Below are 18,176 nucleotides of genomic sequence, written 5' to 3'. Positions count from 1 at the left end.
TAAAAAATATATTGATAACCGTGCGTAAAAAGGAAGGAGACATAGGCAAAACATCCATATTAAAATAAACTGAGTTGAAGAGTTTAAAGAGAAAAGCGGAGTGGAAACAATGCAGGTTAATGAACTGTAACTTGTCTGCAAATGCACAACAATTGTCCAAGTCTTGCGTAAAAACGTATAATGTCCCAGGTAGCCTATTCGGTTTCTTAATTGCTTAAATTACTCACAACAGTTCATCACAAAACAAACCTTTCAGTTCTGATGGACTTCTCATTTCACTGCCTGCAGCGTCAAGGATCAAAAAGTCGCAAAATAGAGTTGCCAAGTTTTCTCTGGCACTTACAAAAGACCCCCTATCAGCAGGCTTTTTCCATAGATAACAGCATCATAAATCCAGGTCACGCGATTACTGGGTGAATGGAGCGCCCCCCGAGAATGTCTACCAGCTTTATTGCAAACACTCAACACACAATTACTGAGCTTAAGCCCTACCCTTACAAAGAAACGATATCACAATAGGCTGACAACCATTAAACCATATTGCATAGACATACAGTTAACTATACGGGCATTATACAAATATCATAGAGACTTTTTCGAATGGAGAAACCATCGCCGTTGGTTCAAAATGAATATGCAGCCTACTTACACGTCAAAGCGGTTGTTTTGTCTTTCATAGGGTTTCTTTATTTTCTGAATCACAACAAGGAGTGAGGCTTTAGGTTCCTCGGCAGGCAGGTAATCAAACTACCCCGCATTCCTGATCTTGAAGACTTTCCTCCAGAAGATTATTTCTTCTTTTTTTTTCAGGGCGGAGACGTTTCGCCTCTATTTCCTTCCACTCTCCAGTTTCATGCACGGCTCATGAGTTTTCCTCAGGGCGGGGGAAGTGCTGCCTTCAAAGTCTCCCCATAAGCTCCTACTTTACAGTTCAGCCAGACATCTAGAATATAGACCTGACTTTTTATTTAATTAAGAAATGAACAAAGGTAAAAAATATCACGTGGCTTTTCCCAGCAACCAAATTGTTTGATTTAGGAGTCAAATAAAAGAAAATGACTGCAAGGTATGGAAGCCTATTTGTGCCAAAGTGACAAAAAATATGCTTTTATTAATTTTACTGAACAACCTTCCAAAAAAGATGAAAATAACTAAATGTTCTGAGATACAAAACCATTATTTAAAGAAAATGTAGCATTATAATAACTCACAAGATATGTTTTTTTGATTGCATTTTTTCTTCTGGCGGCAATGGATGTCCACAGTATCAATCTGCAAAGTATACTCCAACACACACATAATAGCGTCAAACCATATCACTATGAGTTGGTGACACATTTTTCTAGCACCTTCTAACTTCTTGAAACAACCTCTTGAAAAAAACTCAAGAACTGGTTCATAGTTAGAGGATGTAGCCTACGCAAACATTGGGTTTATTTAATTTCCCCTTGTAGACAGTTTTTTCCATTACAGCCTGCTAGCTGAGGTCGTTAACCCGCTGAGCTCGGAATTAAAAAGTAAACCGGATTTGGAAATGTACAGAGTTCCCATTAACTTAACCTTTGAGCCCACAACAAGTTGAGGCAGTATTAATAAACATGCACATGTTGTGCATGTGTATACACGCTTGGGGTATTTCAGGACAATGTTTTGCAGATTAGTGTTTATGTGCGTGAGTAGAGAACTGATAGATGAATGAAAGGAAACGTAAAAATGAGGACACCAGTGGCAAAATACTAAATATATGGACAGGTGATGCACTAATGAAAACACCATGGAATAAACAGTGATGATATAACGTATTTTAACTAAACCAATGACATTCCAATCACAAATCTTATGAAGTGTGAGGCAGTAGGAAAATGCTATGCTACAGAAACATTTAGCATTGTTGTTAGACGGTCAAAATGCAGAGCCAAAGACATGGTGCAATTAAAGCTTGTCCAAAAAAGACTAAGAGTCTAGAAGATGGCTCCAAATCAGAATCAGGATCGGTTTTATTACCAAGTAGGTTTAAACATAAGAGAAATTTGCTTTGGTATATGTTACATGCATACAAAGACCCCTGGCCTCTCCCGGAAATGTTTTATCTTTGTGCATGTACAGTATGTGACTCTGCAGATTTTAAATATAACCTCAACTTTTCTGTGCTTGTCTCTGTATTTCCCTTTACTCAGGTCAAATCTATTATTAATGTCTCTCATAGCCACCTGATGCACACACACAAAGACACTTACACACACACATTCACTTGCAGCTGGAGGGCAAAACAAACCAGCGAAGAGCCTGACAGAACACGAACACACACACTTACTCATGCGATTACACACACACACAAGGGCACATCAGGTACTTCCTAAACTTTCTCAAGGTGTCCAACACGCCTCGCCTCACTGCACCAACAAGAACGTAGCAGTGTTTGTCAGAAAAAATATATTTCTCATTAAGACAGCACAGGTTGCTATAAGCGTCTTTCAACATCTTTCACAAGCACTTGAAAGCATCATGTGCTAAACAAGATATACACATTTTTATACATCAAATTTTGCTTCCTCAAATAATAAGAAAAAGTGTTGTTGACCTTGAAAACCTCCACACAGATGAATACAAGAATACCGGTTTGAAATGTCGAATAACGAGCAGCTACTTAGCTTTTTTTATCCAAGGACTAACAACCAAACCATGTAGCAAGAGAGGAATAAAAGTGACTATAGCCGCGTTCACACCAAGTACTTTGCCGTACTTAGTGCCGGCACTTAGTGCCCCGGCACTTATTACCCCAGGGCACTTAGTACAGATCGCGTTCACACCGGAATAAGTTCCCTGAGGGAAGATTACGCAAATGAGCCGCTGACGTCACTTCGACTTCTTTTGCTTTGGGTTTACTGGCAGGCCGCAAACCACTTCACGGTGTATACTGCCACCCGAAGTCCCCGGCCGGAAGTCCCCGGAGTTGGGGACTGGCTTCAGTAGAAGCTGCTGGGACTCCCAGCTCTACAAAACATTTCAGAGTTTTACGGGGCGTGGTTTGCAATTCGCCCAGCCAATCAGAACTGGGGCACTTTTTTCCCCCAGGAAAGTACCACCTCTCAGCAGGCACTAAAAATGGGGGTAAAAGTTCCCGGCACTAAGTACTCTTTTTGGTATGAACGCGACATAAGGGGTACTAACGTAACTAAACGCGAAAAGTACGGGGAAAAGTACTTAGTACGGCTAATGAAGAAGATTTTACCTCCGCACTGCTCTGATGTCTGCATCTCTGCTCATTTAAATCGCCAAGTTTAATGAAATGAAAGAGAGGTGTTGAGAGAGGATCAGGAGAGAGGGAGCGAGTCCAATACCAAAAAAAAGGTCCACTCAGTGTTTTCCTATCCTGACCTTTCTCGATTGTCAGGCTGCTTTGGCCCAAACAAGAGGAGGCTCCAAACTACTCAAGTATTTGTTCATTGCCCACTTTCTATGTGTGTGTGTTTGTGAGAGAGAGAGAGATTCTAGTGCATTATATAACTCAGTAGTGGCACTATAATTGGTGCCAAAACCAGCATTGACTCACACACACGTAGGGGGCCATTCCATGAAAGGACAGGAAGAAGTTTGCTTCAGTGCCATAGGGCTAGAGGTGAAGGAAATTAAAGTCCTAGAATAAATACACACACACGCTCCATCAGCCCACCCATACAGAATTCCCAACATATAAACAAAGAGCAGCGTATGCCCAGATTCATGCTTTCTCCGGAGAGATCCATACATTATATCCTTCCATCTCTTCCATATTCCCATCCCATGTCCACTCTCTGTGCGGCCATTGAGGGGAGGATGAGGCTGCTGGTGGCTACAGTTGATCTGGCGTTGAATGAGAATGAGCCTTGGTGGTGAGGAACCAAATGACACCGTTATATAAAGGCCGCGGCTATTCAGAGAGGACAGCTAGGCTTTTATTTTGCTCCTGGTGACTGTGGAGTGTTGGGCTGGCTGTTTTTTGTTTTGATTTCCTTGGGCTTCAGTGATACTGTCTGTTAGGGATGACTGGTGGACTGTTAGTGTGTTAATGGGTGTTTTTAGGTGACACTTCATTTTGTACGTCCCAGAGTTTTGTAATCATTTCCTAGAAATGAACTGATTTGTTACGATCAGTTTTTTGGGAGGGTTGCTTGAACACATGTTGAGCAAATTACCAAATATTTAACTCAAATAGTTGCCATCTTTGACCCAACTCTTTGGATTCAATTGCTTTTTGATTTAAAATATTTTATTTTCTCAAGAAGCAAAAAATTTAAACTATAATTTTAAAGGACTGATCCATATAATATAACACAACTAAACATACCAATTATTGAGGAATGTTAAGCCTTTACAACAGGGGTGTCAAACTCAATTTCATCGCGGGCCACATTCGCACAAAGGGCCGGTTGTAACTATATAAATATATAATATATATAAAATAATGTATTATATTACATTATTGCCTCTGAATTGGATTATTATCGGATAGGATAATAACTTAGTAATTAACTACGTCTGAAAGCAGAAGTCCAGGGCAAATAATTGCAAGTCTCTTCAGTGCGCATGTCACAAAACGAGATGCATTGTGGGACATGTAGTTTATGGGCAACCTGCTTCTGTAAAGTGGCATGTAACCGTATAATAAACGTATTATATTCTTTGCAAGCTCTTGCGGGGCCACATAAAATGAAGTCGCGGGCCGGATTTGGCCCCTGGGCCTTGAGTTTGAGACCCCTGCTTTACTAGAAAGCAACAGTAGAGAGACAGGTATCTGACAGGTATCAGAACCAAGAATGAAGTGCAACAAATGATCCCAGCAGGAAGCTAAGAGGGAACATTTAGTTCTTACTGTAACCCCTGGGCCATCAGTACAGTACGTACCAAAAAGTAAGAGCATTTGGCAAGAGAGGATATTTTTTAGTGGGTTGTATGAGGGCGAGGATTTGCCTTTTGGATTAAGGCTCAAATTAGGTTAAGGTTGATAGTCAAAGGTAGATTTAGGGAACAGGGATTATGTCAGTGACGGCAGCAGTGGCTCTGAATATAGAACACACACCCACATCATGTTTTACTGCAAATCTTCATGGTGTAAAGGCAACAAACATGTTCAGACAACCTCAAATCTGTCTCTTGTTTGGGACTGTTGGGCATAAAGCACATGTTTTGTGTTGTGTTTGTGAACACGTGCTTGTGGAGGTGTGGAGGTCCCTCTGAAGCTGATAATTACTCCTTTCATTCTATCATTCATGACACATTGTTCACCTGTGTCAACCTGCCTTCCATAGAGAAAACTGCATGGATATAAGTTTGGCCTCACTCAGAACAATAGTTTGAGAACAAATACACACACAGAAAGCTTTATAATCACCCATTATTATATTATGAACTGCTCTGTAGCAAGTTGGTCAACATACTTATATATTAAGTAAGAGTATCTATAGCAGCTGCTCTTTGACCAAACATGACTTTTGTTTCATTGGAAAGTTATAACTCCACTCCCTAAAAGTATTATTATTTGCATCTATTCCTGGCTCTCCATCATTGCTCTGTTCTGCCAAACGCTTTGCTGCATCACTAAATGATTCCTATGTGACAAACTCTAACTTTTAAGTGCTCCTAACGCCTCTAATTGCTTAGCTTGGAAGGACAGGGTGTAGCAGCATCACGGCCGAGGCCACAGGAACAGCTTGTCACCAGCTTGGCTAATTGCTTGCAAGTCTTTCCATGGGCCGAAAAGTCCCATAATTAACAGGCAGACTACTCCCAGTGAAAAACACTTTCATCAGAATATGGTCCTTGTCACATTGCTTTCTTGGACACGGTCCAACAGGTACCTGCAGATCTGCCTCAAAGTTTTGTTATTACAGTAGCATAGAATGACAAGCTGTGGTGAAAAGTAACTAAGTACTTTCTAAGGAAGTACTTCACTTCTGTACTTCATTAGACATCCTTTATGCATCTTTACGTATGCAAAACATAGATGAGATTGAAAAATACAATGTGATATTATGGATGACACTACCACAGTAGTATAGAATAGTTCATATAAGCTATACCCATGAACAAAAACAACCCCAACAACTGTAAAAAGGCCGTTTCACATTAATGCATCATCAATATTAATCTGTTTTTAAGTATTCTGACTATTTGTACATTTAGCAAATAAGGTTTCACTCAAGAGACATTTTCAATGGATGACAACAATTAGTATTTTATATTGCAGTGGTGATGACTTTACTTGGGTAAAGAATTTCAATAGTTCCTCCTCTACCAATGACAAGTGTGTGTGCAAAAGTATGAAATACAAAAATTGCAATGCATTAGGCTACATTGTTTTGTATCACAGTCAATTTGAAAGGAAATTCAAAGCTTGTTTCTAAAAATGATGTCATTCTGAGTTCAATCACACTCACGTGAAGTGTGATTGATAAAGGCAAAGGCAGCAATAAAAAAGAAATTACCTTTGAGCCAAAGCACCTTTAATTTCCTACATATTGTGGACTTTGGATTGGACTTTGATTTGTGGCACAAATAAGGTGCATGATGGAAAAGTTAATTACTGTCCCTTGACATTTACATGTTGGATGTAAACCAGTGACTCTCACCAGTGACAGGAACAAACTCACACAGTTCTGCTGCAGAGGGTGGCACAAGTTGTGAAGAAATGTAGGAAAGGTCCCTGATTCATGTGTATGATAATTAGCACTCTCTATTGTCTCTCTAAATACTGTTTTGCTCGCCAAGTCAGTTTCCACAAAACAAAAAAACAGTAATCTTGGTTTATGAACAACAGTTATTATCCTGGAAACTTAGAGGTTGGGAGGTTGGATTAGAGAGCCAAGTGGTAAGATGCTTCAGTGTGTGTTGTGTGTGTGTGTGTGTGTGTGTGTGTGTGTGTGTGTGTGTGTGTGTGTGTGTGTGTGTGTGTGTGTGTGTGTGTGTGTGTGTGTGTGTGTGTGTGTGTGTGTGTGTGTGTGTGTGTGTGTGTGTGTGTGTGTGTGTGTGGATGAAGGGCCAGCAAGAGAAAAAAAGACAGAGAATGACTGGTAGATCATTATTTTGGATTTATGGTCAAAATAAACAAAACTGCAGACAATAAAAAGAAATGAGATGGGCCTGACGAGGAGAGAAATAGCAGAGGAATGAGAATGGCCATGAAAAAAACAGTTGTGAAAAAAGGAGGGACAAGAGGAAGTGGAAGAATACAAAACAACAGGTTTAGTGACTTACTGTTGTCGCCAGGGCAACCGTAACTGTCTGGGTCTGACTCATTGTGGTAGTACAGGTCCATCGCCTGGGGGAGGAATATGGCACGACTTAGTAAAAACTAATTGAATACTTTGATGTGAAAAACATGCATATAAAAGCACATGAATAAACACACACTACATAGTCAGACTTTGGATTCAGTTGCATGCATCAAATAATTCTCTAAAAGTCTAACTAATGTCTTAATAACTGACATGGCTTATTAGGCAACAACCGGCTAGTGTTCTGTACAACCCTGCAAATCCAGTTTTGGAAATGTTCTTGTTTGATTCACTTGAATAACAATAATGACTTGTTAGGTTGTGTAGACTGTACAGCCCTTTGGCTCAAATGTTCTTTCAAGTCACCATTTGATAATAACATTTAAAAAAAGGCTGCCCAATGTACAATCTAGGTCAGAAGCTTCCAACATGAGAGCTGAGATATGCAAATGTGGATATTAGCAGGACAGGAGAGCAGAAACCTTTATCAACATTTTCATAAGGAACACAAATTAATCTGAGACTTTTTATGCAACACAAGGGGGGATGGGGAATCCATTGTTTGTTGAACTGGTCCCAAGTGGTTAGGGTTAGGGTTAGCCAAAGAATTTTGGAAACCACTGATAGTTTATCGACAATAAGAGATGTGATGTTTTTGAACATCAGTAAACTAAAACCATTGGTTCTGAGCCAGACTTGTTTGTGCTCCAGCTTAGGTTGGTTTCCCACATAACGTGTTTTAATGAGGTTAGGTTTCCTGGGTGAGACTGCATTAAATCACTTGAGTCCTGTGTTGAAAGAAGGGAAAAACATCCGCTCTAACAACATGATGACAACATGAGTGTATTATTGTGCTTTAGCAAGACTGAATGCCAGCATGAAAAGAAGATGAATTGCTGTTAGAACTTGTATAGCTAAGCCAGGTTAAGTTTCCTGTGCAGCATATCTTTGGATGACATGATGATCCTTTAAAGAAGTCTAAGTAACCGCACATTCATAGAAAAAAAAACACTCCATTACATCAGTAAAAGTTAAAATCTAAAAAAAGTTACTTTAATTTAAAAAGCCTAATTTCTAATCCTGCAAACAAATTTGACTGATACATTATTATTGTTTACCCCAATAAATTCAATGAATGGGACGTTTCTCTTATATTTGCTTTTATTAGGAAATATTGGATTTTGATCCCAAACCATTATAAAAAGGTGAGAGGTGAACTGGGGAAATGCTCTCTGTGTGCCCAAACAGGCCATTGCATTTTTGTAAGATGCCACAAACCATAAATGTGGGAACCTTCTGTTTATTATTCAACCAAGCATTTCATTAAAAAAGCTTTTAATAAGTTGTGTTATGCATTTTTTAAATATGAAAAATAACTCCCAACTCAAGAAACCAAATCAATATTGAGGAGTTTAGTGCAACATTTCTCTCAGACGTGGGAGGCAGAATAATAAGGTTCCCTAAAATGGAATCACTCGTGTAAAGTACAAGTGCCTCAAAATGTTACTTAAGGCAGCTTGAGAAGATGTATTTTTCCAACCACTGCACGTTGAGTGGTGACCTCTGACCTGGTTCATTTGATTATAAAAGTCAATATATTGCTTTATACGTGGCAGGTTGAATGGATCAGAAATGTGCAAGTAAACACTTATGAACATGCACAAAGGTCTCAACAACAACGACTAAAGCCTTTCCCACTTTTTCTCTTCTCACACACATTACACAACAGTATTATTGCCTGCCGTCACGCGACCTGCAGCGTTTGCATCTCAGGACTTGCTCACAAAGCTGCACTGTCATGTCAGATATCCTTTTTTGTTGTGATGTTGCAGTCAACCATTGGGCTATTGAAAGTGTCTTTGTTAAAAACAGTCTTAGCCTAGTTTTCTCTTTGACGTTGCAGGCAAGCTAAGGCATGTTTGTGTGTGAGAGAGTTGTTTCAATATCATCACTTTGTTTACTCAACAATCTGCCTGTCATTTCATATCCATGTACATATTAATATACCCTCACAGTGGTCTTGTCTATCCATCTCTTCCTCATTCATATTTAAACCCATATTGCTTGCTGTTATCCCCTCACAATGTCAACATCTCTCTGCAGTCAACAATCACTTTACGGTTTGTGCCCCCTTCTCCTTGAATTTACCTCTTGTGCTCTTCACTCTGTATGGATTCAGAAGAGATCTAACTGAGTGGTATCCATAGAGATGGTGAATCTAGGCTCTCAGTTCATTAATATTTCAACGGTTCTATGTTTCCAAAAGAAGCCAGAAAGTTTGGGTTGTTCAAGCAGAGGCAAAAAGAGAGACAGGGAGGAATAGTTCTTGACAGTCAAGGAGAGGTAGAGGTTTGCACGGCTTTACTTTGAGTGATAAGATAAATCACTTTTAACACCAGAATAGCTGGGAATTCTTTTTGATTTGCCTATCAAATATCAGAAATTCAATGTTAAGTTGAAAGTTTCTAGAGATCAAAAGGAAACAGATCTCAATTAAAATAGAAAGTAGGCCCCCGTTTTTATTCATTACAATGTTAGCATTTTAACTTTACTATATATACTTTACTTAGAGTTTCCCATACTAACAACAAACATGTGCTTGTGCTTTTTATAGTTACCTAATCCGATGTAATATTGCAAAAAAACGGTCAATGATTTCTTACGTTATCACATAATCTTCCGGTTTGTGGCAGTCGTGTGTTGCAGGAGAGTAGGAAAAAGTACAGGGTAACTTGGCAAGACGAAGTGACCTATACGTAAGTGACATATTAGATATTACCTGGACGTAACCACCTTTAAAAACAGTGTAAAGACTCTCATTGTACATCGTCACCCTCTTGTATTATCTTAACAAAGATTGGGGATTTACTAGAAATCCTGTCGTGGATACCTGGAAGTTCCCTTCTTTGTGATGCAGTGATTACTGAAATAAATTAGTGTTTGTTACTTGTAATTTAATTATCTATTGGCAGAATGAACTTGCCTGTGTGCGTTGCCGTGGCTGCCAGGTGTCCTCCAGGGTGTAGCTGATGTAGGGCCCGCTGCAGACGGAGCACTCCAGCATGACGGGGCTGGCCATGAGGGGCGATGCGTGGATCCCCCAGGACTGACAACCACCATGGTGGACATCGCACTCTGCTTCCTTCTGTTTTCCTGTGCCCTCACTGTGATGCCGAGCCAGCATCTTCCACTTCCTGACCTATAAGTGAAGATAGGTAAACATGTTTTTGCAGTAGCCCAAAAAATGTAAAACCATATACATCATGAGGAATAAATTATTATAACGTATAATATATGCAGGTCTCCCTTGAAAAAGAGATCTATGATCTCAATGGGACCAATCTGGTTAAATAAAGGTTTGAAATGAAATGAAATGAATAACAGCCTATAATAAAGGGGGCTACTTCTGACTAAAACCCAACATAGCATGCTATTATTGTTTAGGTGGTTTATTAAACTTATTTAACTACCACAGCTAGAGTCAACACCTTCACACTATAAATATCTGAGGGTTGCATTGAGTAAGTTAGTCTGAGTTTTAACAGTAATCTCCTCTTGTGTGACAGCTGCAGTGACACACTCTTCTGAGTATTCATCACAAACACTTCTTCTCAGTCATTAAGCATGGGACAGGCAACACTGACTGAGTACTCATCATGGGCATAAACCCTGATAATACCCTTCAAACACACATACTCACAGGAAAGATCAGGTGCGTGAGAGAAATATAAAATACATAGGACATTGGAAGGTCAAGGTGCACATAGTTCTTGGGGAAACAGAATTGCATAGTTAGAAGTGTCATTGACCCAGAATGGCTGTTATGTAAGGTTAATGGTGTCCTTGGCTCACAGAGCGTACAGGTTCATCGGCTGCGGCCGTTTAAAATGAGTCTTATCAAGGCCTCTATCAGTGGCTCCTGCTCTGCTGGCCTCTATTTTACAACAACTTGGGATAGAGAAATGTGTGTGAGGGTGATTGTGCACGTGGATGTGTGTATAGTATAGTTAAAAACGTGCAACTCTGCAAAATAACTGCAAGCAAACTGCCCGTGTACGAATGGTTGCTCCCTTGACAATAATTGTAGCTCAGTGCTGGAAGGACAGAATGGAACTAAGCAATTACTGATGGTGTCAAACACTATTTAAAACTGTTCTGTCATAACTCTGTATTTGTGAGTTTGTGTGTGTGTGTGTGTGAGCAAGATATACTTGTATTTGTGTGTTCAGTATCATTTTGCCAGGTTGAGAAAATGGTATTAAGTCACAACAATTACGGTACGTCCACACGGCTCTGTCGCGTTGAAGCTTGCCGGTAGGCCTGTCTAGTGCGCGACCAACAACCAATCACATTAATCTCCCGCCCCGGACACACGCGGTTTGATTGGCTAGCGCTTGTACTGGCATATGATTTGATTGGATAGCGCTTCAGTCGACGCTTGAAAAGTTGAACTTTTCTCAACTTTCGAAGCGAGCAACGGAGGCAAAGTGACGCGACGGAACCAAAATGCAGTTCGGCAAAGCTTGACGTCACCCCATTCAAAGTGAATGGGAAGCGTCTCCGTTGAAGCACGCGACGGAGCCGTGTGGACGTACCATTAGACCAACTATTACATTCTAAATGCAGAAGTTTAATTTAGTTTGGAAAAGTTGTTGTTTACTCAAAAGATACACTTCAGCAAGTGGTCGGTTAGCTCAGCCTAGCTTGTCTTGGCTTAGCTTAGCCTAGTTTAGCTTAGCACAAACAGGAAGAAATAGCTAGCCAGGCTCTTATAGGTTAACAGATTCTGCCTACCAACACTAAACTCATTTATTTAAATGTCTTATCTTGTTCTTTGTTTAATCTGTATACATGTTATACAATTTAAACATTTTCTTGGCTCCTAGCAGTTACCTTCCAACCACAGGAGACTCATTTTTGTGTGCATTGGAATGAACAAGATATAACGTGTTATTAGTTAGCAACCTACAGTATGCACTATATTCTTTTTACCTTCAGCAAGAAACAGGCATATGTTGGATTTTGTTTCCACACATTTTTCATTATTTTTCATTTATGTGGCAGTATTTTTTAGATCTTGCTTTTTAATTTATATCTGAATAATGAGGTAAGGAATTACCTCAAATATAGCCTTTTTGTATGCAAATATTAAATACATGGGTATAAGATTTTTATTTTTCAAATAAAAGTTATACATGTGAAGGATGTCTGGAATGCAGTTATTTCTTTGTGGGTCATACACATTGTATCCCTGGGCAACATTTTATCAGAGTTATGTACAGACTAATAAACTGCTCTTTATTAGGCTAAGCTGAAACTGTTTATAATGCAGATTATCTTAAATGTATAGCCTCTTAGTGAACCTTGTTCCAGAGAAAGTATACATGCATTCCTTCAGTGGGTAAGAAAATATGTGCACAGGAAATATAACACACACACAGTTATGCATGCCATCTCCAGATTCCCCTTCCTCTTAACCCCGTTGCCTGCCCTTTGACCTGGGCTTGTGCTGCAACCATTTAAAGGGTCCTTCTATTAGTAAGGTTGCATATGCCTGTCCTAGAGATCTGTCCTTTAACCTCATAAACTCATGATGTACTAAGGTCCAGGGATACCAAGGCCAACATGTACACATCTGTGACAAAGTCCATAAATAAAAAAATAAAAACATGATGTCATCAGTCATTAAGTGTTCTTTCCCGGTGTTCAAATGTTTTTGTTAAACAACAATGTATGTAACCCTTAAGATTTGCCTCATAGATCTAGAGGTAAAATGAAGTAGATAAGGACAGTGTTTATAGTAGTTTTATTAGCCAGCCTATGGCCCTATTTCCTGGTAACCCCATTTTTGCCTTTTTTTTTTGTCCTCATCTCCCTTTCTGTCCTCTACCAGCTCCCCTTGGTGTGTTACTCCACCTCTAACAAGCTGTGTGGCATCCTATATGTCTGAGCATCAAAGAGTAATGAAATGAGGGAAAGGCGAGAAAGCGTTGGTGTGGAGAATCAAAAAGTAGATTAAGGGAATATGAGACAAAGAAAAATATGTTTGAAAGACAAAAAGATAAACAAAGAAAATGAGAGTGTGAGATAGTCTTACATAAACTGTCCCATTCCCTGTCACAGATAAGACTTGCTCATTACCACCAAGGTCACTGCTCTTTCTTCTCCCCTTGTCTTCTGTTCCTATCACAAACACACATTTTTTTTTTAAATACTGAGGGAGCGGGGTAGTCATATCCAAACGAGTACAGAGAGAAAGATGTTTCATGCAGTCCAAATGGAATTTAAATGCAGCTACAGCATGTCCCGTGGGAGATTAAGTCTCACAAATACTGTTCAGAGCCAGAGAGAGAGAGAGTGGACCTGAAATAAGAGAGTGAGTATCTGAGTAACAAGACAGCAGGATGCAGAGAACTGTAATGTTATTGTTAGGAATGGGAACACACCAAGAGATACGTCTGGGATTTCAATATTGAGACTTTGAACTTAAGCTGCTTTGGGGCCATTTTATCATTATCTGCGGTCATATTTGGACTCTTTTCAGTATTACATCCTGAGCAATCCTGACGTCTCTGATCCTAGGACTTACTGGCAAGCTTTACTATTCATAGTCATTCAGTATGCCTAAATCCCTGATGCTAAATGTGTCTTTTTGTCTCAAGTCTCTACTCCTGTCTTACTGAGATAGTTACATATTTCCCATTGCATGAGCACAGTTGAACTAAATTGGCCAAATGGGAAAACCATGGAATACTAAATTCAAAACACTCATTTGATCTGATTTAAGGTAACTACCTAATTTGACTAAAGCGACTGGATGCCAACTTCCTCTTGAATAGTACTATTGGATAATCATTTAACATACACATTAACAAAATGAGTGTACAGCCATGCTAGCAACTATGAGCAGCTTAAGCACAGCAATGCTTTGAGCTAAATGTTAACGCATAGCAGGCAAGCTATAGGCTATAACATGCTATATTTGCTATGTTCAACATCTTAACTTAGTGTTCAGGCCTTACCATGATAACATTAGCACATTTGCTAAAGTTTGACTGAGGATTTTAAGTGCCAGTTGAAAGTGAATAGGATTAATCTTCTGAGGAACATGAATGTCCGTACAAAATGCCAAAGCAATTCAATAGTAGCTGAGATATTTCTGTCCGGAGTGGTGGAGCAACAAAACAACACAAGGTCCCAAAGCATGTGTCTATACTTCTGCGATTGCTTATTAGTGCTAACTGTACAACAAATTGGATTTTGTTCATGGATCTTAAAGATTTAGCACCACAAAACCTAAATGAAGACTCATGGTCAACCTGAACTGGAAATGGAAAAACAGTAAGATAAGTCTGATCCCTTTTCAGCTCACAACAATGAAGAATGAAGTAACAGAGCACAACAACAGTTGCTTGTTGTGCTCTAGTGTGTCATGAGTGAGCATATTGTCAATGCTGAAGCAGATCAGGTCAACTCAAAGCTTAGTTGTCAAGTGTGAGCCATAAGCCCCTATAAACCTCATTGCACTAAGCAGTTTCAATAGAGCGGAGTGTGTGGATGCAAGAAAAAAAAGTCTCACTGCTTCGTCAGGGTGCTGCTGAGCCTCTGTGGCGCAGCATTTTCTTGGCGTTAGCTCTGGAACATCAAGATGCAAAATGGGATTATCCAGGTTCCCAGGGTAGATTAGAACAAGAATAATGTCTAAATTCCCTCACAATGAGATTCAGAAAAAAGGAAGCTACCTATTTTTCTTGTTGGGCAATGTCAGTGTAGAGGGAGGGGAGAATATGTTCCGTTCTTACAAGTCTTGTGATCATTAAGGTAACTGATTATACATTACATATATCCTGCAACATAGTCAATTTGAAATCAGCTAATATATCCAGCCACCAGTCATTTTAGTTTGTCCATTAAATCCCTTTATGCAAAAGTCTGAAACCCTTAAAGAATTGTTGAATATAAAGTCACTTCCTCACAACTACTTCCCTTGCATTTTACTACAGAATATGGAGTCATGCAGATGTAGATATCACTCTCTACATGTACCGAATGCCATTTTATCTGTATCAAACCAAACACAGATTATCAGGCTGGCTGCCTTACTTTTCCTTTCCAGCTCGCCTCTATCTTGTTATAGCTGTGTTTGTGTAAACACAACAAAGCTAATTCACATATCCCCCTGCGTCACGACAAATCCAGGAAACCACAGCCAAGGTATGAATTCCTTCTGTATTCATCTCTTTTTCGGGGGGTGTGTATAATGCTGCAGTAGCAATGGAAACAATTGCATAGTGCCATTTTAGGTTGTATATATACTGTACATCCACTGTGAGCATAGAATAAATCAAGCAAGAAAAGGCAATTTATTACTCTAACCACATTCTTCCACTGCCAGAGCACTTGGCTTTGGGACAGCAGAATAGCAAAAAGGATGAGCAGTTTTCCATTGCTAAGTGAATGCTAAACAGTGGTATCTTAGAACTGCTTTCCAGACCCTGGGAGAGTTCCCTCATTGAAATGCTGCTTGAATATCATTAAATCAGGGGAGAGAAAAAGATGACAATAGCAAAGGCAATGGATGATGAAAGATCAAGTTTGTAAACAATACAGGGCATTATTTTGCTGTTATAGATGCAGGCAGAGGCAAGGTATTCACCTGGGAGCCAGCTGACTCCTTCAGGTGTTGCCAGGAGGAGAAGAAGGAGATGGATGTTTTCCAAACTGATACGAACTGGCTTTATTCCAACGCTAAGCACTTTTCCAGTTTCATTACTAAGAACAGGGTTTGAAAAACTCAGGAGGTTCGGATTTATATGGAGTGAATGTGAATATGTGCTGAGGTCTTTAACAAAGAGAAAATAAAAGTTTTGAGTCAATTATTATTATTTATTATTTAATCGTTTATTAGGCAGGGACAATGCACAGTAATGAACACTTAAAACATTAAAATGTGTCAAGCGTGACAGTGCCAGATTTAGCTTTGAGCTAATTTCCATCCGCAGTCCCTCACATAAAATATTTAAGAAGATTACATTTTACAAACATCGCAAAAACAAAATACATGATATGCAAAAAGTGCAAAAGAGCAAGAGCAGCATACACAAGTATTTATGACATGGTAATACAATACAGCAGCAACGACATATAAAGTGCAAGAGAAGATACAAGAGCTACATAAAGTGCAAGAGAAGATACCCCTGTATTAAAGTGCATTTGATTACACGGATGTTTGTTTCTCAACCATTCTTTGAGTTGACCTTTGAAGCTATTGAGAGTGGGACAATCCCGTATCTCAGTTGGGAGGCTATTCCAGAGTGAGCTGCCTTTAATGGAAAGGACATTTTGTACAAAAGTAGTCCGTCTATATGGTGGACTTCACAGTCTCCTCTGGTTTCTGACCTAGTGCAGCGTCCAGTGTGTTTTTTGTGGATGAATTCCCCTAAGGGAGGGGGAGCCAGTCCATGTAAACATTTACAAATAAAGCACATACTTTTAAAAGACTTAAAATTATCAAAGCTCAAGACATTTTGTTTTTCAAGGATGGTACAGTGGTGGTATGAATTTGGCTTTCTGTCAAACACCTTGATAGCTCTCTTGTACAGCTGTTCTATTGGTTTAAGGTTTGTGGCACAAGCAAACGACCAGTTTGTAAAACAGTATTCAATGTGGGATAGAATCATACAGTGGAGGTATGACTTTGCAGCATTGACAGTTAAGAAGGGACTAATTTGTTTAAAATGTTGCAAGTTGAATTTAATACTATTGGATACTTTCTTGATATGTTTCTTAAAAGTCAAGTTCGAGTCCATTATGACTCCAAGATACTTGAAGTGGGGGACTAGTTCTATTTCTGCTCCGTTTAAAAACACGTTGGATCCTTCGATTTTGACTGGTCATTTACTGAACATCATGCATACTGTTTTTTTACGTTTAACTGTAAGCAAATGTTGTTCAGCCAGTGTTGAACCTTGTCCAAAGCGTTAGAGAGACAAGATGAGATAATTTCAGTGTTTTTCCCATGTACAAAGATGACCGCATCATCGGCACATTCAACTCAGGACATACATTAGGCAAGTCATTAATGTACAGTGAAAAAAGTAACGGTCCAAGAATGGAACCTTGTGGAACCCCAACAGGGTTGACAAGGTAGGGGGATTTGGCACCGTTGACCAAAACACACTGTTTTCTGTTCGATAAGTAAGACTTAAACCAATGTATTGAAACTGCCGAAAAGTTGAAATGAGTGAGCTTTGTAAGGAGCACTTGGTGGTCAACAGTGTCAAAAGCCTTACTGAGATCAAGGAAGACAGCACCTACATATAGGCTCGTGTCCAACATACATTTAACCTTTTCCACAAAGACACAGTTAGCTGCCTCAGTGGAGTGGTGAGCACGAAAACCAAACTGCATTGGGTGGAGTGGAGCAAAACCTTTGTATAAATGTTTGGTGATTAGTTTTGACACCCATTTCTCAGCTATCTTAGAGACAGGGATTTCAAGCTCTGCCTTAATAGTTGGTCTCTAGATTTCATTAAATTCCTGCATTGTAGATTCAGCCAGGGAAGATGATGTTCCTTCCTATCCCTAAGGCACCCTATTCTTGAGAAGGAAGACATTGTATCATTAATTTTAGATATAAACAGATGACTGTTTTCACCAATGTCTTCAGAGGACAGAGTGTCCCCCCAATCAATTATGTTCACTGCATCCATAAAACGTTGTTGCAGATTTTTGGGGATGAAGCGTGAACCGAAGGCAGGGGTTTTAGGTGTGGCCATGAACCTTTTTTTTTGTGAGTTTCCTGGTAAAAAGAACAAGATTATGGTCAGAAAGACCAGTCAGGAAGTTGTAGGTTTTAACTATTCTGTCAGCTTTGTTAGTAAATAATAAATCTATCATAGTCTTGGAGGTTTTGGTTATTCT

The 18,176-nt window shown here is 39.5% G+C and overlaps 1 protein-coding gene across 2 annotated transcripts in view; it reads right to left on the bottom strand.

Annotated features, from left to right (window-relative positions):
- Positions 1 to 18,176, bottom strand: part of sgk1 (serum/glucocorticoid regulated kinase 1) — a 37,090-nt gene that overhangs the window by 5,434 nt on the left and 13,480 nt on the right. Inside the window, exons 3-4 of one of the 2 annotated variants that reach the window (XM_034142998.1) lie at positions 10,237 to 10,452; positions 7,234 to 7,297 (exon numbers count right to left, since the gene is read on the bottom strand). In XM_034142998.1, coding sequence (XP_033998889.1) covers positions 7,234 to 7,297; positions 10,237 to 10,452 — 280 coding nt within the window. Of the gene's footprint in view, positions 1 to 649; positions 827 to 7,233; positions 7,298 to 10,236; positions 10,453 to 18,176 lie in introns of those variants that run through there. The other variant, XM_034142997.1, reaches the window with a different exon arrangement.

Source organism: Trematomus bernacchii, unplaced genomic scaffold (genome assembly GCF_902827165.1).
Source record: "Trematomus bernacchii unplaced genomic scaffold, fTreBer1.1, whole genome shotgun sequence".
NCBI lineage: Eukaryota > Metazoa > Chordata > Actinopteri > Perciformes > Nototheniidae > Trematomus > Trematomus bernacchii.
The sequence above is the reverse complement of the archived record's forward strand: the minus strand, read 5'-3'. Positions and strand labels throughout refer to the sequence as shown.